The 27,976-nt window shown below is 46.9% G+C and overlaps 1 protein-coding gene across 5 annotated transcripts in view; it reads right to left on the bottom strand.

Annotated features, from left to right (window-relative positions):
* Positions 1-21,838, bottom strand: part of ASCC2 (activating signal cointegrator 1 complex subunit 2) — a 33,280-nt gene extending 11,442 nt beyond the window's left edge. The window contains exons 1-14 of one of the 5 annotated variants that reach the window (XM_075013164.1): positions 21,818-21,838; positions 17,712-17,811; positions 16,110-16,268; positions 15,576-15,746; positions 13,500-13,629; positions 11,596-11,663; positions 10,262-10,372; positions 8,995-9,107; positions 7,291-7,365; positions 6,562-6,669; positions 3,940-4,008; positions 3,016-3,090; positions 2,376-2,562; positions 1,601-1,815 (exon numbers count right to left, since the gene is read on the bottom strand). In XM_075013164.1, the coding sequence (XP_074869265.1) occupies positions 1,601-1,815; positions 2,376-2,562; positions 3,016-3,090; positions 3,940-4,008; positions 6,562-6,669; positions 7,291-7,365; positions 8,995-9,107; positions 10,262-10,372; positions 11,596-11,663; positions 13,500-13,629; positions 15,576-15,746; positions 16,110-16,268; positions 17,712-17,792 (1,562 nt within the window). In that variant the 5' untranslated portion in view covers positions 17,793-17,811; positions 21,818-21,838. Of the gene's footprint in view, positions 1-1,600; positions 1,816-2,375; positions 2,563-3,015; positions 3,091-3,939; positions 4,009-6,561; positions 6,670-7,290; positions 7,366-8,994; positions 9,108-10,261; positions 10,373-11,595; positions 11,664-13,499; positions 13,630-15,575; positions 15,747-16,109; positions 16,269-17,711; positions 17,812-19,385; positions 19,539-19,939; positions 20,080-21,562; positions 21,730-21,817 lie in introns of those variants that run through there. The other 4 variants (XM_075013160.1, XM_075013159.1, XM_075013158.1 and 1 more) reach the window with 4 other exon arrangements.
* Positions 21,839-27,976: the final 6,138 nt, after the last annotated feature.

Raw genomic sequence — 27,976 nt, 5'->3', positions numbered from 1 at the left:
CACAGTCAGTTAAAGCCTTTCTGGAGTCTGACTAGGTCAAGGCTTGGCAACCAAAATAGCAAGAAGAGCCATTTTACCCAATTTGGTAAAAAAATAATTCAAGAACTGCAGTGCATGTGAATACGAGATGGTCCTTAATAAATAACGTCCAGTCAGACTTTCTGTAACCCCTGCTTTAAGAACCGTGCACAATGATTTGCAATGTGATACCTGGTTACTGCAGGATGTTCACAAACCTCTCACATACTCTATAGCCTTATGCTTTTCATGTGTGTTTGTACCACTGTATTCCTGACCTTCACTCCCAAAACTTCTCTCTTCCTGGAGTACGCTAGAGGGCGTTATCCAACTTTTCAATAATCTGTTAGGTATGGTGATATGTCCCGCTGTGAGGGCAAGGGACTGGACTCGATGACCTCTGAAGGTCCCTTCTAGTTCTAGAAGACAGGTATATCTCCATTTATCAAAAATAACCAGGAGGTTGTTTTAACTTCGCAATTAAAGTCGGGAGCCACACAGAAGTCCTTAAAGAGCTGAACGCAGCTCCTGAGCTGCAGGTTGCAGACCCTGGACTAGGCAAGAACATACGAGTCACCTTGCGAACAGAGTCAGAAACTGCTGCTGTAGTACACGCACATCTTACTGCTGCAAAGACAGCTGAAACCTAGCAGCTTCTATTGCTGATTATGATTCCTAAGTCCCCGTACACAGCGCACAGAAGGCTGCAGAGGCAAGACAGCTCTGTGGACTCGGATAAAAGCAGATTTGAATGGCGATTTCTCATTTCTCCTCGGTTAACATTCAATTTCTGCAGTGAGTACAATTCTGGTACCTTACGACTGCACTACTCTGCCCTGCAGGGTAAATTCCACTTGAGTAAACATCTTTGAAGCAGATATTCCTTTCGTGCAGGATTTCAATCCTGAAGAACCACAGCTACCTGCACCCAGCTACTCACTTTTTCAGGAGGTAGATTTGGGGCTTGCAGTATAAGAGTGGTGAACTATTGCCCAGCCCAGGGTTACCCTGTTGTCCTCCATGATGGAATTTTGATAGTTCTCATTTTAGTGTCCCATGTAGCAGGGCTAACAGCCACTGTGGGCCTCACGGCAAGCTGGGAGGGGGAACCAGTGTAACATCCCTGTGGGAAGGATGGGGCCAAAGGCAAACGGGGCAGGGCCAAAGACTCAGCACTTCCTTAGCCTGCTCAGACTGCAGCACTGGGCACTGCCCCCTGCCCTTAGAGCCATGCAGAGCAGCACTACTGTGGCATTTCAAAGGGGCCTGGAGCTCTGTCCCCTTTCAAATGCTGGCCCCAGGGCTACTGACCCCTTTGCCTGCCCCCCGCCATCAGCAAACCTGGTCCAATGACCCGACCTCTTTTGTACAAAAACTCAGGATGGAAAAATCTCTGGCGTCTGAAGGACACTGAGGGAAGAGGCAGGACTGAGGCTTAATGGCAGAACTGGGCAGCTGCCTGCTGAGGGAGACAAAAGCTGATTCAGTTCCCCAGGCACAGCATGGTTAGTAACCATCATGCAGAACAGCCCTTTTAACAACCCACAGCTGGGTCCAAAACATACGAAAACCTCATCCCCACCTTGACATTGTTCGCTCCAGTTTCTCCAGGGACGGCACCAGCCTGTCCTCCAGGATGTTGTGGATCACCTGCTCTGCATTGTAGTTGTGCTCCTCCAGGCAGGCCAAGATGAAGCCCTCCCCTAGGTCAGGCAGCAGATCTTTCACTTGGGAGATCAAAGAATCCAACTCCACCCCCGAGACCTTGGCAGCAGGTGCTGCAGCTGCTCCAGCACACTGTCCAAACGAAACACAGACACAGAGAGGGGACGTGTGCAGGAAAACCATGAGAGAGAGCAGGAAGGGTTCTGAGGACAGGCCCCAAGTGGGGCAGTATACAGAGTCCACCAAGAACAGAGTCGGGTTTGCAGCTCTTAGCACCGGACAGCACTAGGGTACTGGACAGCAGCTTTTCCTCAAACAATATTTAACCAGCATCATAGGGCGCATTATAGCTTCAAACTGCTTTACAAACAACCCAAGGGCTCAGTGAAGTCAGTGACAGGAGCCAGCTGAGCACACATTGATTGGAAACCCAAAACAAAAGGGAATTAAGCAGTTTGCCCAACTGCTTAAATTGGGGCAGGACCATGAGCAGAACGCAGTATGTCTCATTTCCCATACCGCACTGGACACATGGCAGCAACTCAGCTTTGATTCCTCCATTTGGACTTGGAATGCAGCCACAACCTAAGAACCAAGGAACCAGATTCCTCCCCCGACCAGGGCACATTCAGTGATGTGGAGATGGTGGGAGAGAACAGTCACCCATTCCACCCATGCAGCTCCATACTCACATCATACGCGAAGCTAGATGCCCCATCAAGCCCTTCTGAGTCCTTTGGAGCATTTTCCACCCTTGCTGAAGCTCCAGCAGGAGGTGGTGGTGAAGGTGGGCTTTTAATGACTGGTGTTTTTCTCCTCTCCACACCTTCCCAGGCGCTTTCTACTGCGTGAAGGATGTATGCTGTGCGGGTGTCATCCCTACAAGACTGCATTAAGGGCATTTCACTGTGAGGTAGTTTTGATGAGCCATTCCAGACACAACTGGTGGTAGTTATGTGCTTTCTGATGACTCCAAAGCTGTGCCTTTAGTAGGCTTTTTTCTAACTGCTTCTCCACCATTGCTGTATTCATCATCGTCATCATCAACAACCATGGGCTCAGCCCCTGTTGGTGTTTGATGTCTCCCTCACTAGTTCCTTCCATCTTTCGCTGTCTAGTACGGAGCAGCTTAGCTTCTGCAGACTGGCTCCGCACCAATCTACTACATCATCTATCCATTCTCTGTGGGGTCTGCCTCTCCTATTCGAACCATTCTAACCATTGTTGTACTGGTGCAGCTTAACTAGAGGTAGGAAGTATGAGAGTACTAGTGTAGACAGGGCTGCCACCAGCTTTGTGAAACAAAGAGCAGCTGCTGAGAGCAAAGGATACAAGGCAGAGGATGCCTGCTGAAGCAGGCTCACATCGTCTGCAACAGGAAACAGTTCATCATAGTCATGGAGAAACCTGGAAACACAAAAGCAGGTTTATCAGTCTAACTGAGGAGAGAACGACCTGCAGTGCTTCCTGGCTGCAATCCTTCATGCACAGCTCTAACATCAGCAGCACGCAGCCATGAACCCCAAGACCCTGCAGACCCTCGCTCTCATACTCAGGGAAGCTGCTTCTACACTAGCCTACTCCCATCAGAGATGACATGGTAATGAGGCAATTCAAAGTAGGCTAGTGAGGCGCTGACGTGCACATTCAATGTCTCATTAGCATAATGGCGGCCACACAAATTTCAAATTGCCTCATGACCATACTACCTCTGGCAGGTGTAGAAGCAGCCTAACAAACTCCTGGCCTACTTTTGCACTCCTCACAACAGTGAGATGCTGTGGCCCTCCAATGCCCAGGTGGAGAGGAGCATGCTTTTGTAATCAAAACACCTGACCCAGGGGAGTCAGGAACACTGGGTTTGAGCCCCATCTCTGCTACTGACTCTGTCTCTCCCCTGGACAAGTCATTTAATCTTGTGGTTCTGTTCCCCCATCTTGAGACTGGGGATAAATCATTTCCTAGCCTGACAAGGCAGCTGTGATGGTTCATTCATTAACAGATATAAACACAGCACTTTGAGAGCCCACAGCAAGAGGTGCTAAAGAAGAGCAAAGCATTCTAAGAGTCTCTGGCACCACAAAGCATTCTCTGACACATGACAGCAAAGCCTGTTTCTCTCTCTCACAGCATGTTCCCAAGCTAGACTGAAATATTTCCAACTCCCTCACAGACCGATGCCTTCTGCACATTTAGAGCTGGGAAAGATGTGGGAGAACGATCATTCCTCCTCAGCACCCCATTCTGGTGGATTACCGTTTCTCCTGGAGCACTGAGGTGAAGATCTGCAGAAACTCTTCAATAAGTGGCTGGATGTTCTCGTAGCTGTAAGAGATGATGCAACCAGAAATTGAGTTCAGAGCTGTACTTTTGAGGGCACCACACTCCTCCTTCTGAGCCTCCATGATCTGCCTTGCCAGCCACAGTTGCTACATGTGACGATTACATGCACATCACAGGAAATCCCACTTGTCCAACAAACTTCCTTCTAATGGGATTTTTTGAAACGTTAAGTTTTAAAGAGCAGCCAATAGTGAAACTTACCCAGCCTGCTCATGAGGCTTCAGTGAACATCTCAGCAAGCTGAGCCTGATCTTAGGGAAACAGAATTTGATAGGATCGAAACCATACTGGAAGGTAAGTGAGATTGCAATGCGTGGCCCAACAAGAAGTGAAAACAGAGTGGAGAAGAGAGGCGCAGGTACTGACATTCCTGCATGACTGACCCTTCCACATGAAGTGATAGCACAGACCCTCCCCGACAGGGTGTGATCTCTCTTTTGCTCAGTGGTGTGGGGGAATATGCCAGATAAGTCCACTTTATTGTACAATTTCAACCTCCCATTGGTTCCAGTACATTAAACATCACAAAGGAAGCCAAACTGACATGACAGCTCAGAGCCAGCCTTTCACAGAATGCTCCTGCCACTGGATTGAGGACATACAGATACTCCTGTAGAAGCAGAATGTCACCTCCAGAACAGCCCAGACTACTCTGTCATTTACTGATGCTGCCATCTATCTAATGCATTACCCTAAGCATTACCACAGCAGTATACCTGAGCACTAACAAATCTTCACTGCCCTTATGCTCTAAGGAAAGGCAGGACTATTATCGTCCCTTCTCCAGAGGGCAACTGAGGCACAGAGAAGCTAAGTGACTTGCCCAGGGTCACACAGGGAGCTGTAAATCCAGCTTCACTGCAATCATTGGATCAACATCTCCTTGAACAGACTGTACCAATGATAACTCGGGGTCAATATTCAAGTAACTTGGGAGCTGCAGCAATATCAAGAGCTCAGTACAGGTTGTCTACAAACATTAATTCCAACAGTTCAGAGGCAGCATGGTCCTCTGGAAAAGACACTAGGCTAGAAGTCTCAGGGTCTGGCTCCTTCTCATGATGCAGCATGTGTGGCTCTGAGTAAGTCACTTTGCCTCTCTGTACCTCAATTTACCCCTCTGTTAAATGGGGCTACCCAACCTCTTTTGGACAACACCTGGAGATCAAGGGGAGAGGACCATTACATGCTAACTTGTGTGAGCACTGGGGCAAAAAATGGAATGAGGACAGAAAGGTCCATATCTAGATTTAAAACCATTCTTTTCAATGAGCTACAATAGTGTGTGGTGTCGTAGGCCTTTTAGGTTTTCCTCAGGCACTTAGCCTCCTGGTATCTAAGCACTAGCCTACAAATCACAACATATCCCTTATCCAATATGAACATGCTAAGCTGGGGGAGAACTAGATATACTGGAGGGTAGGGTCCAGAATGACCTAGACAAATTGGAGGATTGGGCCCAAAGGAATCTGAGGTTGTTCAACAAGGACAAATGCAGAATCCTTTACTTGGGACTGGAGAATTCCAAGCACTGCTGCAGACTGCAGATCAACTACCTAAGAAGCAGTTCTGCAAAAAAGGGCCTGGGGAGTACACTAGAGGAAAAGATGGTATGAGCCAACAGTGTGCCCCTGTAGCCAAACAGACTTATGGCATAATGGGGTGCATTAGTAGGAGCATTTTCAGCAGATCTAGGGAAATGATTATTCTCCTTTAACACTGGTGAGGCCACACCAGGAGTACTGCATCCAGTTCTGGTCTGTCCATAACAGAAAGGATGTGAACACATTGAAGAGAGTCCTGAAGAGGCCAACAAAAATTATGATGGGGCTGGAGGATATGACTTATGAGGACAGGCTGAAGGATTTGGACTTATTTAGTCTACAGAAGAGTGGGGGGCAGGGGATTTGATAGCAGCCGACAACTAACTGAAGGGGTGTTCCAAGGAGGATGGAGAGAGGCTGTTTTCAGTGATGACAGAACAAGGAGCAATGGTCTCAAGTTGCAGCATGGGAGGTCTAGGTTTGATACTAGGAGAAACTATTTCACCAGGAGGGTGGTGAAGCACTGGAATGCATTACACCTAGGGAGGTGACAGAATCTCCATCCCTAGAGGTTTTTAAGTCCTTACTTGACAAAGTCCTGGCTGGGATGATTTAGCTGGGGTTGGTCCTGCTTTAGGCAGGGGGCTGGACTCAATGACCTCCTGAGGTTTCTTCCAACCCTATGATTTTATGATTCTACTGGGAAATACCCCTACCCTGCTCTGGAGGGGTCAAAACAAAGTTCATTTAGTAAATTATTTAGAACAAGGATGTTTCTTCTTCATTCTCTTTAATACATCCAGCACAACAGGCTCTAATCCTAGTGGGGCTTCTGGACACTACCCAATATAAATTACAAATAATAATTCACCAGTAAGGCTGGGAATCTCAGGAATCTTCACTGGAGCAACTGAATAAGGGGGCTTCTCCCAAGGAAAGCACCCTATCAGTAGACCCTGCAGTCTAAGCCTCACAGAGAAAGTACCTGTACCTGTTTTCTAAGATGGGCTGGAGGCATAGCTGGTTAATGAAAATATGAAAGATTTCCACCACCTTCTTCCTGGAATGAGAAATCCTTCTCCACATGTCAGCCAGTAAACTTCAAAGAAGCAGAGAGCATGGAGTTAGTCTCAACACAAGAAACAAAAAAAACCCTCTCTGTGGCTTGGGCCCTGCCCACTTTAGAGAAGAGGCTATGTTAGCTGAGCCATTTCAAATGCTTAGGCCTGTCTACAAGAACAATTAGCCCAGGGGCTCAAACCCACAGCCCACAGGCAATCCTCAGCCGAAGCAACTTCTCATTCCAACACAGTACGGGCAGGTCAGGGGAAAGGTGCCTGTTCCCATCGTCCAAGCCCTGTCCCTTCCTCTCTCCCCCATTGCATTCCATCCCCCAAAGGTCACAACCTCAGGGCTTACTGGGGCAGCCCAATCGCTGCTGCAACCCCCTCAGCACTTTTGCAAACAAGACACTTCCTCCCCCAAGAAGCAAATTTTGCTTTGTCGGCAGTCAGTAACATTCACACATGCACCTGCCAAGGCAGAAACTTGGGGGCAAAGGGGAAGGGGAGTCAAGTACCTGTGAATGACATCAGTTTTATTGAGCAAGTGCAAGAGTAGACACAGACGGGGGGATGGATGGAGAAGAGCATTTGATTTATTTATTTCAGGGGTGTTTCTCAGTGAAAATAACTGGCAATACTTTTCTGCCACTTTTTACCTCTTATCCTCAGATGTCCTCCTCTTAAGTGCAGATTCCAGCTCAGGAATTGCCAGTTCATAAAATGAAGCCAGTCTGCAAAAACATGTAATAAAACAAGAACTGTCAATAGATGTTTTTAAAATGCATCATTACAAGAGAACTCAAATGGGAATCTTGGGTTTAGTTCCTCCAGGCTCGTATTACTGCAGTTCCAGCTCTGACCCTTGTTTCACTACAGCTTATTCCCAGAAAAACAAGTAAATAGCAAACAGCAGCTCCCTATGGATCTGTTCAGCACTTTGTTAGAGCTGCAACCAAAGAAGATCGTTTCAAAGCATGCTGCTGCTGCCTAGGCAATCTGTACTGCTCTAGAGCATCCTGAACACATACCTGCAGCCCATGAAGAGTTGACAGACTGATGCACTCAGACCCAACTCCTTTTTTACTGTTCTGAGATCTCCTCTTTCCAATACTGTAGAGATCAGGGTGCTAGACGCAGAGGATTAGATTGATGGCAGAAAGGGTTGATCCCTTTTGCAGGGAGAGAGCACACATGCTCCATTCAATCTCAGGGAGGGAGGGAGGGAACAAAGGCACCACTCTGGCCTAGGAGCAGGTTCTGAGAGCTAGACCCATGCCATTTTTACCTAAAGACTTCTGGGATGCAGATATACTGGCCCACACTGACAAACAACAAGGTTTGCTTCATGATTTGCTAGGTGTTCACAACTGATGCTTCATAGTTTTGCACAGAGACTAAAGCTGCAAAATGGTGCATAAAGGATACACACGTACTGCTCCTAATGGGTGTAATATCACGATGTCAGCATGCCTAAAGGACATCAATTTAACAATATAGCAGAAATCAGTTCATACATCTACATCAGGAGGTAGGAGATCAGCCAGAGTGACAGAAATTGACTCAGAAGCCTTGTATGTTCTCAGAAAGGGACATATGCAAATCAGTACTCGCCTACCATATCTCCCCTGTCAAAAAACAGTAATTACTCCAGGTTGTCAGTGAATTAATAAAATGCAGCTGTACCCCCTACAAAGAAGGCAGGGCCATGTTAGTGCATTTCTGTTGCTGTTATATGAACTAAACACAATTGCTTTTTCGCTTGGGCTTAACCAGCACCACATTGCAGCTATTTGGCCCACCCAAACATTCACCACTAGGTAAATAATCTGACTGCTCTGTCAATAGCACGAACACATGCAATGGGATACCCCACAGCAACCTGAACCTCCTAGAGCTTAAAACCTCTGCTGCTCACCTCACCAAAGGTAATAAGTCTATATAATCATTAATGCCCACAGTCAAGGCGGTTTGTGGCCCAAGTGTGTGACTACCCACAACCTTATTAAAGGGGCAGCCTGCAGAGAAGGTCAACACACCCCACACACAGTGTGGCCTCCACCCAAATCAAGCTGGCATGCTAAAACCTGTTGCCCTTCTAGGACATACTGCAATATCACTGAGGAAGCAGCTACAATCTAGTCTGTTTTATGGAAACTATATGCGACCCAACTGCCTGGAAAATTGCAATGGTAATCCTCGGTTGGGGAATTCTGGGCATCCCCTTAGTGGGCTGTTTTATTCACCCAGAGACTACTCTACCATTGGAATCAACTGAGCAGCTTACCTGTAATGATAAACGTACAGGGAAAGGACAAAACATACATCACTAAGCCAAGCTCTGTTGGGAACTAGACACATACCTGTAACAGAAGTCATGCTTCTGGAAGGTCTGACAGGCCAGGGGAAAGGCATCGAGAAAGGCCCAAAGAGTGGTGCAAGTGTCACACAAGTACAGCACAATATCCCTCAATGCCTAGTACAGGAAGAGCCATTCATTAGCCAAAGAGAAGAAAAAGTCACATCAAGTCATCTTGACAGCCTACTCTGAGCTACTGATAATGTGCTGGCTACAGGGAAAAGCTGCTCTTTCAAGCAGAAGCAGCAAGTCTGACTTCACAGCACAAATCAAACAGTCCACAAAAATTTAGGGCCATGTCTATGCTACACCTTTTCTATCTCAGAAGGCCTAACCAAAGGGCCTGGTTAGCTATGTTCATTACAAATCCCATGCTCATGACCAAATCTCATTTTCTGTAATGACAATTTACCTCCGCAAGTCCCTCTGTAATTGCAGCTAGATATCGCATTCTTCCCCATCTGTCCTGAATGGTTGCACAGCATCAGTGTTGGCACTTAAAGACTGGACATAATCCATTACCAGTGGCAGGGGAAGTGATTTCTCTATATCAGACGTTTCCAAATTCTTTTGCTGCACTCCATGCTTCTCCATGGGCATCCCATGGTAGGCCCCACCCCAATGCATACCCATCCAGAGCAGGAAGTGGCTGAGGGGAGCAAACAGCTCACACTCAGGGGGCAGCAGGACATGGCTGGCTTCATCCCCAAAGGAGACCATGGTGTCATGGTGCAGATCATTCCAGGGCTCCTCACCCTCCCTATTCCAGGGCATAACCCTCTTCCAGTCACCTGGGCCACGTGAGCAAAAACTGATCCTGTGTAAGGTTTGTATAGTTAAGGTGTATGGAGATATACATTAGACTATAAACGCTCTGAGGCACGGACTGTGTCATTTAATGTGCTTGTTTAGTACCACGCACAATTGGCCCTTCCCAGCCCCACTTCTGTACAAGTAATAATTCTGAAGGGAGGTGCTTTATAAATGCAAGATCATCATCACAAAGCTATTCTGCAGCTATTTAGATCCTTGATATTGCTTAATTTCATAATATGCCCTTTTCACATTGCTTAGCAGTGGTTGGAAGGAAATGAGATAAAGGACACACAAGCATTTATGGGGCGGAAAGACAACCCAGAATAAGCACTGACACAAAGACTAGGAGATGTGCTGAAGGAGAGCCCAGGATCTGGGAACAGTCTGATTCAAGGCAGGGTTAGTTTAGCAAGAAGAGCTGTATACAGAGGAAAAGGTTACAGCAATAACTCCACCTGGAGAGGCATGGAACTAGGCGTCACTTTGACTCTGTCTTCCAGCTTCTGGGGCTTAGCTGAGGCCCCATCACATTGCAAGCCACACTCCTGCAGAATCTTGCTGAATACCTGGATCACAAAGAGCAGTGCATAATTACATCAGACCAGCAAATGCATCTGGCTGTGTTCTGTCCTGTCAGTAGTCCTTTCATGATAGTCAGCTGAACTGAACAGAAAACACTGCTGCTTACACACAGTGGAGAACTACTTAACCTGAAGGCAGGATAAATTTACCTGGATCTTTCCCTTACAGCCTAAAACTTAGGAAACAACTTTATTACATTTGCATCTTTAGAGAGTTGCCATCCTCTTTCCCATTTCAGATGATAAATGACCTCAGGGGGTACAGGTATTTCTGAAGTTGAATACTTGGGTTTATACTGCTGTTCCTTATAACCACCAAGCGTTTTTTTTTGGACTGATATATGCGTGCATGTACATAAACTGATGCTCTTTGTATGACAGTGTGAACTGACAAAACATTTAATATTCAGTATGCAAAGCAGAGCTCTATAAACCCACAGTAACTGCTTCAAGACATATACCACAAACAATGGGCAGAATTGTCAAGGCCTTTAACATAACTATTTTGACTAGATAACCTACCATCACAGAGCACTTCAACACATGCTGCCATCTCTCAAAAGAACGCTCAGGATAGCTGAGTTTAACACCCGCAAAGCACAATGAAGTTGGACACTGGGGTCCAAAGAGAACAAAACACCTCTCCAGCAGTCTAGACAAAATTACTTTATAAAAAGTATTTGTTTGAGAATAAAAACACAGTTTTTCCAGTAGCAACGATGCCAAGACAGCTTGATTCATATTCAAATTAAATATAAGCATAGCCCAGTCAGCCTAGGAAAATTCTTCCCAAAAGCTCAGAATGCTGGACCTGCCTAATATCGGCATAGGAGCAATGTATTTAGCTTGGTTCCAGAGATGTTTCCACTGTCTCCCATGAGCTTACTGACTGCTATCACCAGCGTGTTTTCTGCTCTTGATCTGGGGAGGGAAAATGGGCACTTCCGATACGCATTATCTAGCAAAGAATGTCCCCACTACTCACAGCAAGGAATGTCATAGGCAGGTAGGAGCCTCAGGGGGATGAGAGGTGAGTGACCATTGTACATAAAAGTTGAAAAGCCACCCAACATAAGTTGGCAGAACTAAGGGGATCAAATATGAAGGAACACAAACAGTTGTCACCCTGCAACTATGCCTCCCGAGGCTGTGCCACAGCCTCCCCGGGGGCTCAGAAAACCACCCCAAGACAGATTAGCAGGTTGTACCTGGAGGATTGTGGGCACCGTTTCATTTAAGTCACTGAAGTAACTTGGTTGCTGAGTGAAGATGTTTTCTGAAACAAGAGGGGGGAAAAAAGGAATTCCAAATTAATTCATGTATCTAACCCAACAAGCGGCCTCACACCAAGCAAGATCCTGCTGTATTGTGCACAGCACAGTCTCTAAAATAAGACTTGCAGTTACCCAAGGGAGAACTACTGACCCATACAGAGCTTGTTCCTGTACAATTGAGCATTTTTCACAGAGAAAAATGAGGACAGGAAAAATCTGATTTTATGCATTTGTACCCACAGATACCCTGACTGCATGCATAAACAGACATGTCTCAGGACATCTGTGTGCACAATTACTATTGTGACTCTCACAATCATGGTAATGTACCAATGTACCATGTACCATTTAGACTACATTTTTGAAAATTAGATTTAAAAAAAAAATTGACAACTCATCTAAAAGGCACCTGCATTTGAGCTGTGCGGCAAACTTATGGCAAGAGAGCCTGAAAAGTCAAAAAATACAACACAAAAACAAAACCTGGGGAGAGAGGGAGGATCAGATTTCAAAAATGGAAGTCCTCTGTTAAAGTACTTAGGTCTAGAAATGCAGAAAAAAATCTTGTCTGAACAGCCTGCATCACAAAATTTATCATAGTTCCCATTTTATCATGGCTTGGATTAGAAAGCCAATAATAACCATCTTTCAACGGAAGGGAAAAAGTTAGTTATTCAAACTGCAGAACAGTCTTGGTTTGAATTTCAGATGAAGGATTCTAGATCTTATTGCACCCAAATCTGCATGCTCTGACAGTGCTGTTCAGGGGGAAGTTACGGATGGCAGATGGTCCCTTGAGGAAAGAACAGCAATAACTGCAGTGTTCAGACCAGAAATGGGCAACCAAGAATAGCGAGTGGGCCACATAATTAGCCCTCCAACTTAGTGGGTTGCAGTAGCCCACAGCTCGCTGGGGTTCCACTATGAACTGCCAACCCCTTGTCTGCTCTGCTCCCACACACCACTTCTCATGCACTGGGATGCTGGGGCTCTTCCCTCCCTACTCTTCCCTCCCTTCCAGCACTTTCAGAGTACCACGAATTGCCTGATTCAGCTGCTCCTCTCTCCCTCCCAGAACTGGAACAGCCGTGAACAGCTGATTCCCATTCCAGCTCTGGGAGGGAGGGAAGGGGAAAAACAGAGACAGAATGCAACTCAGGTGATCTGCGGCACTCCAAAAGTGCTGGGAGAGAGGACTATGAAAGGAACTTGGTTCTCCCCAACAACAGACTAGAATGTAATCCCCTCCCGACATCACCCAGACAGACAGACCATTAACATGAAAGTTAAACCTTGTCACAGTTTGGACCCCACTTTTTGGGGTGTCACAGATGTGTTGGGGTCCTGCTGGCCCTACCAGACTGGGTTTCTACACCAAGCCCCTTTCCAGCACACACACAGCTGCAGACCCAGAGTGCAGTGGGAACTGTGTGGGAGGGTTTAAGTGAGGGATTTACCCAGTCCACCGGTGCACACACCATCTGGAGCGTGAGACCAAAATAACATTGTCTTGCACTGTACAGAGAGCAGCACAGTGCAAGCTCATCAGAATTCTCCCTCTCCCTCAACATGAAGAGAGAGAGGCACAGCGCCCCCCCACTCCCCATGAACAGCACAATCTGGATTTTGAAATAAACAAGAAACCCTAATTCGATGGCAACGGTGACTGTTGGAGAACCAGGTGTCAAAAACAGCTGAATCAGAAATTAGAACTTTTATAAGGAGGGGTTAATCTGGAGGTTGTTTTACTCAACAGCAACCCCACCCCCTGCAATGCCTGCCTTTCAGAGAACAACTGGAAAGCCTCAAGCAACCAGCTGGCCCCAGCTTTGACTTACCAGTCATCTTCTGAAGTAGGGTGCCATTTCCTTTCCCAAAGAGCACACACAGATCCAGAATCTTAGGGATGTCAAACAGGAAGTTATTGTAAAGAATTTCTCCAAAAACAGAGGGTGTGATGAAGTGTTCCTACACAAAAGAAAACACGTATTAAAACAAAAAAAAAAAACAACCCATAAAATAAACTAAGGACTGTGAAGGGAGTCCATATTGTGCGCTGCAAAGGGTTATCACATTTCAGGTTCGCCAAAAGAAGACACCATAGGGGTGAGAAGGAAGATGGGAAGGGGGTGTTTAGGGGACCGTGTGTGTGCATGCGTGCTGCTAGGAAGTATCTGGGGGATGCCAGACGGGTGTGGTATACTGGACAAGGGGAATGCAGGAGGGGTTTCCTGTGGGCTTAGGATTCACTCTGCAGGGAAGGAGCAGTGTCACTCCCCTAGCACGATGCCAGGGTGACTGGTGTAGGCCCAGGACAAAGCATCTTTTGGGTCTCTCCCCCTCGCTAGGCCTGCAGGACCAATCATGACATGGCTGCAGCTCTTCCTCAGCTGCAACATCAGCTTGTCAGTTTCCAAAAGCTGAGCTCCCCATCAGCTGGTCAGCTCTCCTTATAAAATCTGGGCACTGCCTCTTATCTGAAAAATCTGCCCAGAGGGAAGAGGATCAAAGAGGAGAAAATATCCAGATGTGCGGTAACCCGCACTTTGCAAGGATTGCAATGTTGACACTAATAATACTAATACATTCTACAACATTTGTCACCCAAGCAGGTCTGAGCATTTCAAACCCACCTAGACCAACATTGCTATAAAGTAGGCAAGAATCCTCATCTTACAGATTTGCAGGCAAGACACTGAGGAAATTAAGTTTCTAGCCTAAGATTACCAAATCAATAGCACAGGAAGGAACAGAACCCAGAGCTCCTGATTTATATCTCTGTTCTCTACACCCCATAAACTCCACCTTGCAGATGTAACACAGAGAAGTAAAACAACAGGCTAGATGTGCTTTTAAAACTCTAAATGACAAAGGTGTTCAAACTAAAGTTGTCATTGCTTCTGAACTGGAGAACTATCCAACTTAAAGAATAAGAGTGGAAGTAATGACTAAGAAAGGAAAGATTTGCTTTTGACGGAAACATTATTCTTCTGAAGTGAATAATAGCGGGCACATTGCAAGGGTTCTCCCACTTAATATAGATGTCATAGAGCATTAGGATTCCTGCGTTCTCTTTTTAACACTCACGCTAATTCCCTATGTGGCAATCAGCAAACTATTGACTTCAACTGACCCAAATACATGGCTAGCTCATTGGAGCTGGGTGGCTTAGTTGATTAATACATGTACAGTATTCTGGCTCAGGTGAAAGGCTCTGCAGAAGTGTGGAGTACTTTTGTTGAAATGTTGCTAACTACAGGATACAGCGCTTCTTTGCCTCTCTCCCCACTCCTCCAACACCCACACTGAGATCTTCTCCCAAAACAGACCGAAATTAACCATCATGACAATGCATAGCCTTAAAATAAACCAAGGAGGATTCAGTTCAGTATTTATTGAAACCCAAGGACAAAATGAAACTCCTTATGGCCCTTGTGAAAACATCCACTTCTGCTAACAAGCACTGTACTCACTGAGAGCACACTCTTCACCAAGATGCAAACAAAACTGTAAATGAATGCAATTGCACCTCAACCATACGGGGAGGCAGAAATCTGGAGAAAGATTAATGAGACAAGTCTCAGTCCAGCCTACATGACTTCATGACTCAGCCATGGTAGCAGGTAGTATGAAAGAGGTTATTAACATATGACAACAAGAGACTCTGATGGCCTCTCTCACCTTTTATGCAGCCCCTAACTTACTTTAGGTTATCTGACACTATCCAGTTATAGTGTCATATATCACTAACCTATTATGAAGAGCAGCATTTTCCTTTCCGAAATAGATCAATGCAATCCTTACACATTTTAACTAGTTCTGTCTTTTGGATTGAAACAATCTGTTTCCCAAAACATCTATCAATTTCATGAGCCATACAGCATGCGGAGAGTGTAAGGAGAAGAGATATTTACTTTGGACTCCTTGTGAGTGGACATTCTGAGGAAAGTTAGGAAGACACGCCGATGAAGGCATTTCTGCATGTCATTCACCTCCAGAGGGAGGTCCAATGATGCATCATACTTGCGAGGAGCATAGGCCAGGTACGAGTCCAGGCATTTCTGCAGTGTCTCATCAAATATGACCTAATACACAAAACAAAGCCAAATGGGCAGAGGGAAAGGTGAAGCATGCACAGTGGCACATCACATCAGACGACACATATTAAGCCAGTGGTAGTTACATGCAACAGTGAGCTAAAGACATCAAAAGTGTTCAGAGTAGTCCATAGTCCACTGATTCCAAACTAGCAGTTTTAAAATTCATTAACAAAACTGTTTAGGGAAATATTATAATCCTAATGTTACATGATCCAGTGTTAAGATGTTTGGCAACTAACAGCAAGAGGCAAATTTGAGTCTTTATCAGACACTTTAAATATACTTATTTTACCAAGTATTCATATAAGTTACAGGTTTTTGTTTATTGACTATTCAGAGTAACGCTACCTGGCACCAAAATTTGTCATGAGGCAAAGACAGAAGCCAGTTTAGATCATCTGCAATGAACTTTGCTCGTTCCAAGAACTCCTCCACTAGAGCAGCTTCTCTGACTTTAGGGGGTGGTCTATAGAGCACAAAAGACCGATCAGCTTTCATTTCTGGATGCTACAGAAAGCAAAAAGACAATGTGTTAACAAAATGGATCACCAACAAGAATCCCTCTTGACTATTTATGCAGCTAGGGACAGCTCTCATTTTTAGAAAACAGGTGTGTGATAATCAAGAAGCATCTTCTTATGTTCACCAGATGTTCTCCCCCCTCATTGAAAATACTGCAGATCAGTGCTTCTGCATTGTCCTTATTTTTCAATAATATTTTTAGAATCCTGCTTGGTTCAGTACATGTTGTTTCTTGTGTCCCATTTAGATAAATAACTGAAAAACAACCCTCCTGTTCCTCCAACTCAAACATCAGCAGCTCAAAGTCATTCTTTGAAATATTGCTCTTACAACACTAATGAACAAGCACAGGGCTGGGCAATAATTTTTGATGAGGGGATGGAGGTTGTGTGCAGGAGAAGATTCTGGCCTGAGGGAAGGAATATAGGAGGAGTTGCAGGGTCTGTGTGGGAGTTGGGATGCATGAGGGGCTGGGATACTAGAGGCAGCCTCTGGCCAGGAGGCACTTATCTAAGCAACTCCTGGCCAGCAGCACTCTCAGGCAGGCTTCCCTGTTTGCCAGCAGCCCCAGCCCATTGACTGTTCCATATGGATCTCTGCACTAGGGTGGTGGTGGACTTCTCTCACTGCCCCCATCCTACAGTTATAGCTCAGCTCCTATTAGCTAAAAACTGGCCAATCGGATCTGAGAAATTCTGATGCCGTGCTCCTATGCCCAGCAAAATCTCTCAGCTCCTATTGGCTAGATTCCCATGCTGCTCCCACCTCCAGCAAAATCTCTCAGCTCCTATTGGATGGACACCAGCCAATGGCAGCTGAGAGATTTTTCAGAGGTAGGGAGGACACTTGAAGCTCTCCCTCCTCCACACCTGTAGAGGCCAGCCACAGGCCAGATTAAATGGCTTGTAGGGCTGTATCCAGCCCACAGGCCATATCTTGCCTGCTGCTACTCAAGCACCTAACAGAGAAACTTATTAGACTATGAAATAAAGAAATCAAACAAGTTTTTGTTCTTTAGCAAAGCTTGCATTGCACTGACATCTGACTTCAGTATGTGGTTGCAAATCCACAAAGGTGAGGGCACAGAATGCAGTGGCACAGAGGAACAAATATTGATGCTACACCTCAGAGTTAAACTGCCAAACTGAGTTTCAAATAACAGTAAGTTTCCTCTCCACTACAGGAATATCAACACTACCCTTCAAGCAATTCCAGGAACAAAGAATCTCTTTACAATAAGCTTGGATACACCATAGAACAAAAGCTCCAAACAGTTTCAGTGCAACATTTGAAAAAAGATTCCTCCTATTGGGAAGCTGTTTGGATTTCACTATATTTTGCTCTTAGAACCAGTTTGGCTAAAATCATGTCTTGAAATGAGAGAATTAATTTGTTGAATGTTTTAATTTAAAAAACAATATAGCTCACCAATGCTGGTAAAGTCCTCAGTTTCCCCGTCTTTGGATCTGCCTCTGTCAGCTGCAGTTCATCCAGTGGTAATACTGGCATTGTGCTAGAATCTTTCGGTCTTTCATAAACACCAATATAAAAGCAACATGAGAAGCTATTCACACAAACAATTAACTAACAGCCTAACAAGACAATTTATAGACCCGAGAGACTGGAACCTCCTCAGTACAAAGGAAACCTTTACACCACCAAACAGCAGACCTTAGAAGTCATCCAAGGATTAGCTCCAAAGGTCACAGAAAAAGCACAGTTCCCTCGACTTATCAAGTACTGACATCTTTTTTTGAGAGTGTTTACCAAGTGGTCACAAAGATATCATCAGTAGCACCAAAAACAATGTTTGTCTGGTGTAGTTTCTTTTGTGTAAATGCTTGAATTCTCACGTTGTTACTGAAAAGTCCTATTAAGACATCTCCTTGTCCAGCACTTTGTAGAGCCCTGTAGCAATAGTTTGTTTCCAGGTGTCAGAAGGTCTAAGGGCAGTCATAAGACATCCTACTAACATGTTATCAAAAGAAGATTCTGTGTTCTTATAAAGCAAGTTTATTAAATGATTGTATATACAGAATATATATATTTTAAGGACATAAGATTAAGCTAGAAAAGAAGTTTTTGCTTTCACCTATGTTCACTGTCTGTTCGACACTCTATCCTCTTAGACACGGTTATTAGAAAATTAGTTCTATTAAAGACCTGGCTGAGGTAATTCTTGAGAAAATATATATCATTATAAATATACTTAAAAGTCTCCAAAAGCTTGGAACCCACACGCTCAACAAAGCTTTTGTTATTTAATTTCTGCAGGTGTATAAAAGTGTGATAATTTATTTCAAATGCTGTTAAACTTCAGCTTGAATATAGCTTTTTAAGACCCTGATCCTGAAGCTAGATGGGCACTTGTGGACCCTTATCCCCAGGCAGAACCACAATCTGCTTGGGTTCACTCACACGGATCCAAATGCAGCATCTAAACAAACTGGAAATGACAGAATCTGTGGGTATATCTGGCAGCAACCTTCAGCTCAGGCAGACAGACTTCCACTGGCAGGCTCAAGACAGCACACTAAAATAGCAAACTGGACATTCTAGCTCAGGCTTAGAAGCCTTGGAGGGTCAGAGGGGCTAGAGAGTCCAGGGCTCCATGTATGCCAGAAAAATCCACATTGCTATTTTTAACATGCAAGCTTGAAGTTGGCTCGGGTGAGTCTGCGTACCCATGTTGGGAGACTTGCTCCCAGGTGCAGCGTAGACATAGCATGAGCCTTTCTGCGTAACATCCACTTGTCTGAAATGTCACGTAACATTACCGTTAATGTTTAACATTGTAGATAAATGGACCTTAAGACAATGGAGTTCTTACAAAATCCATATGACAGCAAATACATTTCATCATGTAATCCCAATATACTAACACTGCTGTACTTGGGTGCGGGGGGAGAACCTTTACACCAGTTTTAAAAATACAGTTGCATAGGAGTTTTCACTCTCCTGTGAGAAAAATCACTAAGGCTGAAAACCCATAAGAATATAGGTTTTCTTGTGAAACAGAGAACATTTTTCCATCTTTGACACAAAATCAGTTTTGGAGAAAGATTTCTAAAAACTGTTCTTAAAAATCAAACATACACGCACCTTTAAAATACACCAGCACCTGATTTTCCGAGGTGTTGAGCATCAAGAACTCCAGCTCAAGTCAACAGGAGTTAAGGATGCACTGTACCTATGAAAAGTAGGCTGCCAACCAATAGATTGTTCATCTACAATTGGAAATAAAGGGCTAAATAATCTTGAACCATGGAGTGTCCATAAGCATCATACAAGACTACTAGCAGGCACTTTCCTATGGGCTTTGGTCTAAGCCTGGAAGACAATTCCCAATGTACAACTCCCTCTGGGACTAGGGTAAAAGTGGGGCAACTCTACCAAGGGGAGACAATTGCTCTCCAGTGAGATGCTTATTCCTGTCACACTAAGAAGCCATTTGTCCCATATCTCCTGAGGGATCCAGGGGATATACCCTCTGGTAAAGGAAAGGAGACAATGAGGGGACAATTGGTCACATGGGCCATGACATAGTGCATCAAATAACACAAGAATGCTGATTAAAATGAAGGACTTAGTGCTATGACTCCAGTGCCTTGTTAAAATGGCTGCAAATCTGCAGTGATGTAACACAGGTCACGTACTTTGTTAAAGAAACACCCCCATAACACCAGCCGTCGGCCACTCCACATACGGGCACTGCCCTCAACTCCTTCAAATGCACCACGGATCCCAGACATGTCCATTCCTCTCACTTCCCAGCTGTCCCTCAACTGCCCCACTACCCCCAGTCACGCCCTCCTCCCCCCACAGCACCGCCCCCCAAACCACCCAACTGCCCCAGTCACGCTCACCTCCCCCACACCACTGCCCCCAAACCACCCAACTGCCCCAGTCACGCCCACCCCCCCCAGCACTGACCCAAACCACCCAACTGCCCCAGTCACGCTCACCTCCCCCACACCACCGCCCCCAAACCACCCAACTGCCCCAGTCACGCTCACCTCCCCCACACCACCACCCCCAAACCACCCAACTGCCCCAGTCACGCTCACCTCCCCCACACCACCGCCCCCAAACCACGCAACTGCCCCAGTCACGCTCACCTCCCCCACACCACCGCCCCCAAACCACGCAACTGCCCCAGTCACGCTCACCTCCCCCACACCACCGCCCCCATACCACCCACCTGCCCCAGTCACGCTCACCTCCCCCACACCACCGCCCCCAAACCACCCACCTGCCCCAGTCACGCTCACCTCCCCCACACCACCGCCCCCAAACCACCCACCTGCCCCAGTCACACCCACCTGCCCCCCAGCACCGCCCCCCAAACCACCCACCTGCCCCAGTCACACCCACCTGCCCCCCAGCACCGCCCCCCAAACCACCCACCTGCCCCAGTCACACCCACCTGCCCCCCAGCACTGACCCAAACCACCCAACTGCCCCAGTCACGCTCACCTCCCCCACACCACCGCCCCCAAACCACCCAACTGCCCCAGTCACGCTCACCTCCCCCACACCACCACCCCCAAACCACGCAACTGCCCCAGTCACGCTCACCTCCCCCACACCACCGCCCCCAAACCACGCAACTGCCCCAGTCACGCTCACCTCCCCCACACCACCGCCCCCAAACCACCCACCTGCCCCAGTCACGCTCACCTCCCCCACACCACCGCCCCCAAACCACCCACCTGCCCCAGTCACACCCACCTGCCCCCCAGCACCGCCCCCCAAACCACCCACCTGCCCCAGTCACACCCACCTGCCCCCCAGCACCGCCCCCCAAACCACCCACCTGCCCCAGTCACACCCACCTGCCCCCCAGCACTGACCCAAACCACCCAACTGCCCCAGTCACGCTCACCTCCCCCACACCACCGCCCCCAAACCACCCAACTGCCCCAGTCACGCTCACCTCCCCCACACCACCGCCCCCAAACCACCCACCTGCCCCAGTCACGCCCACCTGCCCCCCAGCACCGCCCCCCAAACCACCCACCTGCCCCAGTCACACTCACCCCCCCACACCACCGCCCCCAAACCACCCACCTGCCCCAGTCACACTCACCCCCCCGCCAGCACCGCCCCCCAAACCACCCACCTGCCCCAGTCACACTCACCCCCCCGCCAGCACCGCCCCCCAAACCACCCACCTGCCTCAGTCACACTCACCCCCCCCGCCAGCACCGCCCCCCAAACCACCCACCTGCCCCAGTCACACTCACCCCGCCGCCAGCACCGCCCCCCAAACCACCCACCTGCCCCAGCCGCGCGCTGACCCGACTCCCGCAGCCCGTTACTGACGCGTCCGGCTGACAGCTCAGTCCCGCCTCCCGGCAGGCACTTCCGGGGTCAAAGAGCGCTTCCGCCACAGGCCGCTCCAGCCCCGGAAAACGTCTGTCCCTCGGTCCGCCGCGCTCCGGCCGCCTTCCGGCTCCGGCCCCGCCCCCGGTGTAGGTCGGGCTGGTACCGCAGCCTGGGCCGCAATCCCGCCCAGCGCCGCTTCCCCTCACCTCGCCGCTGAGGGCGCGAAGGCGGATGCTCGGCGGGCTCGGGCTCGGGCTCGGGCTCGCGTCCACCCCCACGAACAAGGGGAGTCCTGCGGCGCCGCCTAGACTCACGGCTGCGCTGGCGCATAAGGCGCTGCGGGCACAGCCCCGCTCCCTCAGAGGCCTGTAACCCCCGTGCAGGGAGCGCGTTTTTCCACTTGCTGACCCCTCACTGCTCTCGCACCGCAGCTCGCAGCCCCCTGCCCCACTCCAGGACTTGCCCTCAGCGCCCTCGCTCCCGCCTGGAGCCTGCAGGGCTTCCTCACCAAAACCCCTCCCAGAGCCGTCGGGACTGGCCGTGCTCCTGGGAAGAGGGACAGCCTGAGGGCTGGTCTTCGGGAGTTCGGTTTTGTGTGTCTGGTGAAGACACAGCATAACTGATTTCTCTGGGGTCGGTAGTGGACCCCTGTTCTCTCTGTGGTGTGGTGTGAGGGAGGCTGACAGGGGAGTATGGATGTGAGGCCTTTACTAGGGAAATGAGTCAATTCGGCTATGTCGATTCTAGGTATGCAAATAGTATAGCTGGAATTGTGTGTCAGAAATCGACTTATTCCTCGAGTATAGACAGGCAGGTGCAGGGGATTTGGCTGAGAGAGGGGTGTGGGCTCTGGGCATGCTGTTCACCCTCAGAATTTCTGCAAACTTACTGCCCTGGGTCCTATGTTAGAATGACAGTGGAACGCTGTCACAACAGGGATGCAGGAACATAAATATGACAGAAGGAACTGCAGTACACCAACCTATAGGGAAACATTTGAATCTCTATGGACATTCAGTAAACGATTTGCAAGAAGCCATTCTTCTACAAAAGGATTTTACCACAAGATTACAGAGGGAGACATCTGAATTAGACTTCAGTTACACATTTGACACATTTAACTTTGGCCTGAGCAGAGACCCTAACTATCTTATAGATCACAAGGGCAATTTCTTCACTTTTGATATTTGCAGGAATGGGACACATCCTATTTAAATTACTTCATTAATGGTCTTATTAGTGACAGGCAATGCTTTTTCCTGTCCCTCACTGCTATATAAACTCTGGATTCTTTTTGTCTTCGCTGTCAGTGCTGGTCTCTTTTGGTGTTTACACTTACAGAAACAATGGAAACAAACATACGGGGTGGCATATTAAGTGACAGCGTCTCTTTCATAGTACAAAACGTAGCACATGCTGCATGTTGCTTAATGTGTTAGCTGTTCCAAGGTGGTGGTGGTGTGGTTCTCTCTATTCTCCCCTGGCATGGAGGGGTAGGAGTAAGAGTGTGTGGCACACTGTCACATTGAGGGGCGTAGGGCTCAATCACCATGTTGTCATCTATGGATTGGAAAGGCTACTGTGTCTAGGGTCTTTGGCCATGTTGCTCAGTAATGTCCCTGATCTGATACAGATAGAACATTGGGGTGGTAAACAAGTAATTCCAGCAGATCTCAGGTGCCTTGCTCAGTTAAATGAGGCAAAAGACAGACACAGAGGAGTTAAGTGACATGACCAAATTCACTTGGCCGACCGGTGGCAGGGTTGAGACTAGAACTGAAAGGGCCTGACTCCCAGTTCCTAACTCCAGATCACTAGGCAATACTACAAGATTTAAGAAATATGCTATCTGCTTTGTACCCTTAAGCAAGTTAAGAATGTTAGGTCCCTTCACTACAGCTCTGAGAGTTGTTTTCCTTGGTGTGCATATCCTGGATGTTCAGCCCTTCAAATAACATGATGGATTGTTTGGAAAGCTGCAATCTTAGCAGCACTTTTGTAGTGTCTGTTATATTGCTAATTTAAAAACCATGAATTATTAATAATTAGTTTTATTTGGCAACCACCATGCACACAAACATAAAATTAGGAGTCTGGTGACACCTTAAAGACTAAAGTTGATTAGGGCACAAGCTTTTGTGAGATATAACCCGCTTCCTTGGATGTTTGAAGTTAAAGAAAGGCAAGGATACACTGTAACATCAGTGCTAAATAAATCAGGGTGGATATGGCTCACCTCCAACAGTAATGAGAAGACGAGAGTACCTGAAGGGGAAATTACTCATACTAATGAGAGCCATTCCCAGTCTCTGTTCAGCCCCATTCTGATGGCGTTAAATTTGCATATGAATTCCAGCTCAGCAGTTTGACATTGCAATCTGTTTCTGAAGGATTTTTTGGCCTAAGAATGGCAACTTGCATGTCTGTAACTATGTATCCAGGAATGTGTAAGTGTTCCCCTACTTGTTTGTGTAGGTTATCTTTCTTGATGTCTGATTTGTGTCCATTTATTTTTTTGACACAGACAATCCAGTCTGGCTAACCCGGCAGAGGTGCATTGCTGGGATACGATGCCATGATGTCACATTAGTAAATATAGATGTGCAAGGTCTGAGCAGGAGCAAGGCTGCAGCCTGGGTGTGCAGGTTGTGAGCTGTGGTCTGGGGCTGCAGAGACTGGGAGGGAGGGTACAGAAGCTGGCTGGGGTGCAAGGTCTGGATGGGAGGGAAGGTGCAGGAATGGGATGGAGGTGGGTGTTTGCATCTGGACAGGAAGTAGTGTGCATGAGTGGGGTGGGGGGTGCAGGAGTAGACAGGGGATCAGGGTGCCTACCTGGTCCAGTGCCCAGGGAGGCACAGGTGCCACCACAATATCATGCGTGGGCAGGCACCCCCCACCCTCCACTCCCATTGTCTGGGAAATTTCAGAACCTTCTCCCGTGGGGGCCCACCCACCACTTTGAACACCCCTGCTCTGGACAGTATTTGGCTATTGGAAGATAAATATCCATTAACCTCTGTTCAGATGTTTACTATCCCTGAGAAAGGTGCAAACCTAGAAAATCATTATCTGTATGTCTTGCATCTGCATTCATAGAGTCCAAAGCCAGAAAGGATCCTTGCAATCTGGTCATTGGGCTGTGATCCCATTCTGACCACAAAAAAATTACTACATGATTGGGGTGAGGGTAGATCAAGAATTCATCACTGATAGTAGATTAACCATTGGAACAATGTTAAAATGTTACAGCTTATTTTCTGTCTGAATTTCTTCAGCTTCAACTTCTCGGTTACATTAAAGGACTCATTGTGACACAGTAGCATTTAGGTAAGGGCTTCTGTCCTTTGCAAACAACTCATCTCAGACCTGAGAAAGTCACTACAGTAGTCCCTCAAGTTACGTGAGGGTTACATTCCCATGTACCCATGCATAAGTCAGGGGGTGGCTTCTTCCCTGGCGGAATGCATGTTCCGCAGCTGGGGAAGCAGCGAGCACATGGAGCTCCTTTTGAAAGATAAGTCCTGAGGTTGGGGTGGCAGCTGACGAGGGTTAAGCCTGGCAGTAGGTTGGGGCTGTGGGAGGCTGGCAGGGGTGTAAAGGCTTGCGTGGGTTAGAGATGCAGTAGACATGGGGGCGGGGTTTGAGCTGGAGCTGAGTGAGGGGTTGGGGGGAGCAGGATTTTGAATTGCACTTAACTCATGTTAATTCACCAAACACATGTCTTACAGGACAACTATCTATTAAGAGTAACATGTAAGGTGTCTACAAAAAGTTCATAATTTGTCAAGATTTATAATCATGATATATGTGTAGGTACTACTTAAGGGATACTGTATATATATATTACAAGTAGGCTACAGGGGCTGTGAGTAAAGATTAGTCACCAGGCAATAATGTGTCTTGCTGTTGGCCCATTCAGGTAGGAGGAAGTTGTCACCCCACCCTGTTTATTCAGTAATGCAATGCAAGGCTCAATCATTTAACCTTTCTCAAGAGTTTCAATGGAAAACCAGGGCTGACTTTAAACAGTTGAAATCTCTTGAAGGTAGAAAAGAATCTTTACTTGCAGTAGCAGCAGCTGGGAGACCTGGGCCCTTTTGAACCACTGAGCTGTTGCCCCCTTTAGTGGGTCTGACTGCAGATGCTCTATGCTGTTAGGAGAGAAGCTAACAGAGCATTGTGCACACAAGAGCTTATGTCAGTGTAACATATGTTGCTTAGAGGGGTGGTTTAATTATACTCCTATGAGACATAAATTGTGCCTCCATAGGCTGTAGTGTAGCTCTAGTCTGAGCTTCTTGGGGGAATCTACTTGTGATGGGTCGCAGTCACAGAAAACTCCTTGGGATGTTTCCCTGCATGATAATTAGGCCGCTCACACCCACCTTCTTGCTCTCTGGGACTCCCCATCTCCCTGTCTTGCTGAGCCGGATCCTCTGGTCTCCTCAGTCAAGGTACAGAGTTGGGGTTACCTCCCTCTGCAGAGCAATGCAGATACTGATTAAGCACAGGTCTGGGAAGGTGCGGTTCTAGGGCTCAGCACCTGAGAAATCAACCCCAAAAAGGGACCAAAACCCCAAATAAATCCATCTCTCTGTACAAAATATTTACCCGAGTAATAACAATTTACAGTGGGCTTGATTATAAACAAAAAATTTTATTAAGCAAACAGTAGGATTTAAAACAAAAAGCAGTCAAGTAGCACTTTAAAGCCTAGCAAAATAATTTATTAGGTGAGCTTTCGTGGGACAGACCCACTTCTTCAGACCAAACCAGTAGGATTTAAGTGACTATAAGAAAACAGCCTGATCAAAGTGAGTTACCAAATTAAACAAAAGCAAATGCACAGCTAGTTCTGTCCCACTAAGTATCTAGTTACTTGCGAGTTCTTACCCTGCACAGCTGCCTTTATATGAGGTGAAAGCTTCAAGTGAGAAATTATCCTATTCTGACCTGGCTTTCCAGTAAATTGTAAAGCATGTCTATTTCTCCTCAGGGGATGTCAGGCAATTTTCAAGACAGGCTGAAGACAAAGATGGAGGAACCCCAGAGCCCTCTTTATAACCTTTCCCTGTGCTGGGAATTCCATTGTTCTTTTTATGTAAAAGTATACTTCGGGGTGGAGATCATAGAATACTAGAACTGGAAGGGACCTTGAGAAGCCATCGAGTCCAGTCCCCTGCCCCAATGGCAGGATCAAGTACTGTCTGAACCATCCCTGACAGACATCTATCTAACCTGTTCTTAAATATCTCCAGCGATGGAGATTCCACAACCTCCCTTGGCAGTGTATTCCACTGTTTGATCACCCTGACAGTTAGAACTTTTTCCTAATGTCCAACCTAAACCTCCCTTGCTGCAGTTTATGTCCATTGTCTCTTATTCTATCCTCAAAGTCCAAAAAGAACAAGTTTTCTCCCTCCGCCTTATGACACTCTTTTAGACACCTGAAAACCATTATCATGTTGCCCTTCAATCTTCTCTTTTCCAAACTAAACAAGCCCAATTCTTTCAGCCTTTCTTCATAGGTCACATTCTCGAGACCTTTAATCTTGCTCCTGCATTCTTGTGTTGTTTGCCTATATTCATCCTTTGTAATTTGTCCTCGTTTCCATTTTTATATGATCCCTTTTTTATTTTGAGATCACTCAAGATCTCCTGTTTAAGCCACGGCAGTCTTTTGCCATATTTTCTATCTTTCCTATGTAGGGGGGTAGCTTGCTTTTGGGCCCTTAATAATGTCCCTTTGAAAAACTGCCAACTCTCTGCAGCTGTTTTTCCCCTCAGTTTTGCTTCCCATAGGACCTTACTCACCAGCTCTCTGAGTTTACCAAAATCTGCCCTCCTGAAATCCATTATCTCTATTTTGCTGTTTCCCCTTCTGCCCTTCCTTAGAATTGTGAACGCTATGATTTCATGATCACTTTCACCCAGGCTGCCTTCCACTTTCAAGTTCTCTACCATGATTCTGAATGCCCAGCTTTGCTGGACAGGGCACATCATACGAATGGAGGAGTAAAGAATCCCTGAGCAACTTCTCTATGGTGAATTCTCCCAGGGCAAAAGGAATCAAGGTAGGCCTCACAAGAGGTATAAAGACTGTGTGAAGGCCAACATTGCTCATGTTGGTTTAAAACCAGATTAGCTAGAGCAGCATGCAAAAGACGGAACAGGCTGGTGTGCTCTCCTACGACACGCATGTGACAACTTTGAAGAGCAGCGAGGCGTATGCCTCATTGATGCCCATGAGAGGAAGAAAGCAACAGCTGCAGCCGCACCAACAGAGCCAGGACAGTTCCCTTGTCCCCACTGTGAACGCCCATGCCGATCAAAGCTTGGACTCCTCAGCCACACGTGAGTCCACA

Source organism: Carettochelys insculpta, chromosome 18, assembly GCF_033958435.1.
Source record: "Carettochelys insculpta isolate YL-2023 chromosome 18, ASM3395843v1, whole genome shotgun sequence".
Classification (NCBI taxonomy): Eukaryota; Metazoa; Chordata; order Testudines; family Carettochelyidae; genus Carettochelys; species Carettochelys insculpta.
The sequence above is the reverse complement of the archived record's forward strand: the minus strand, read 5'-3'. Positions and strand labels throughout refer to the sequence as shown.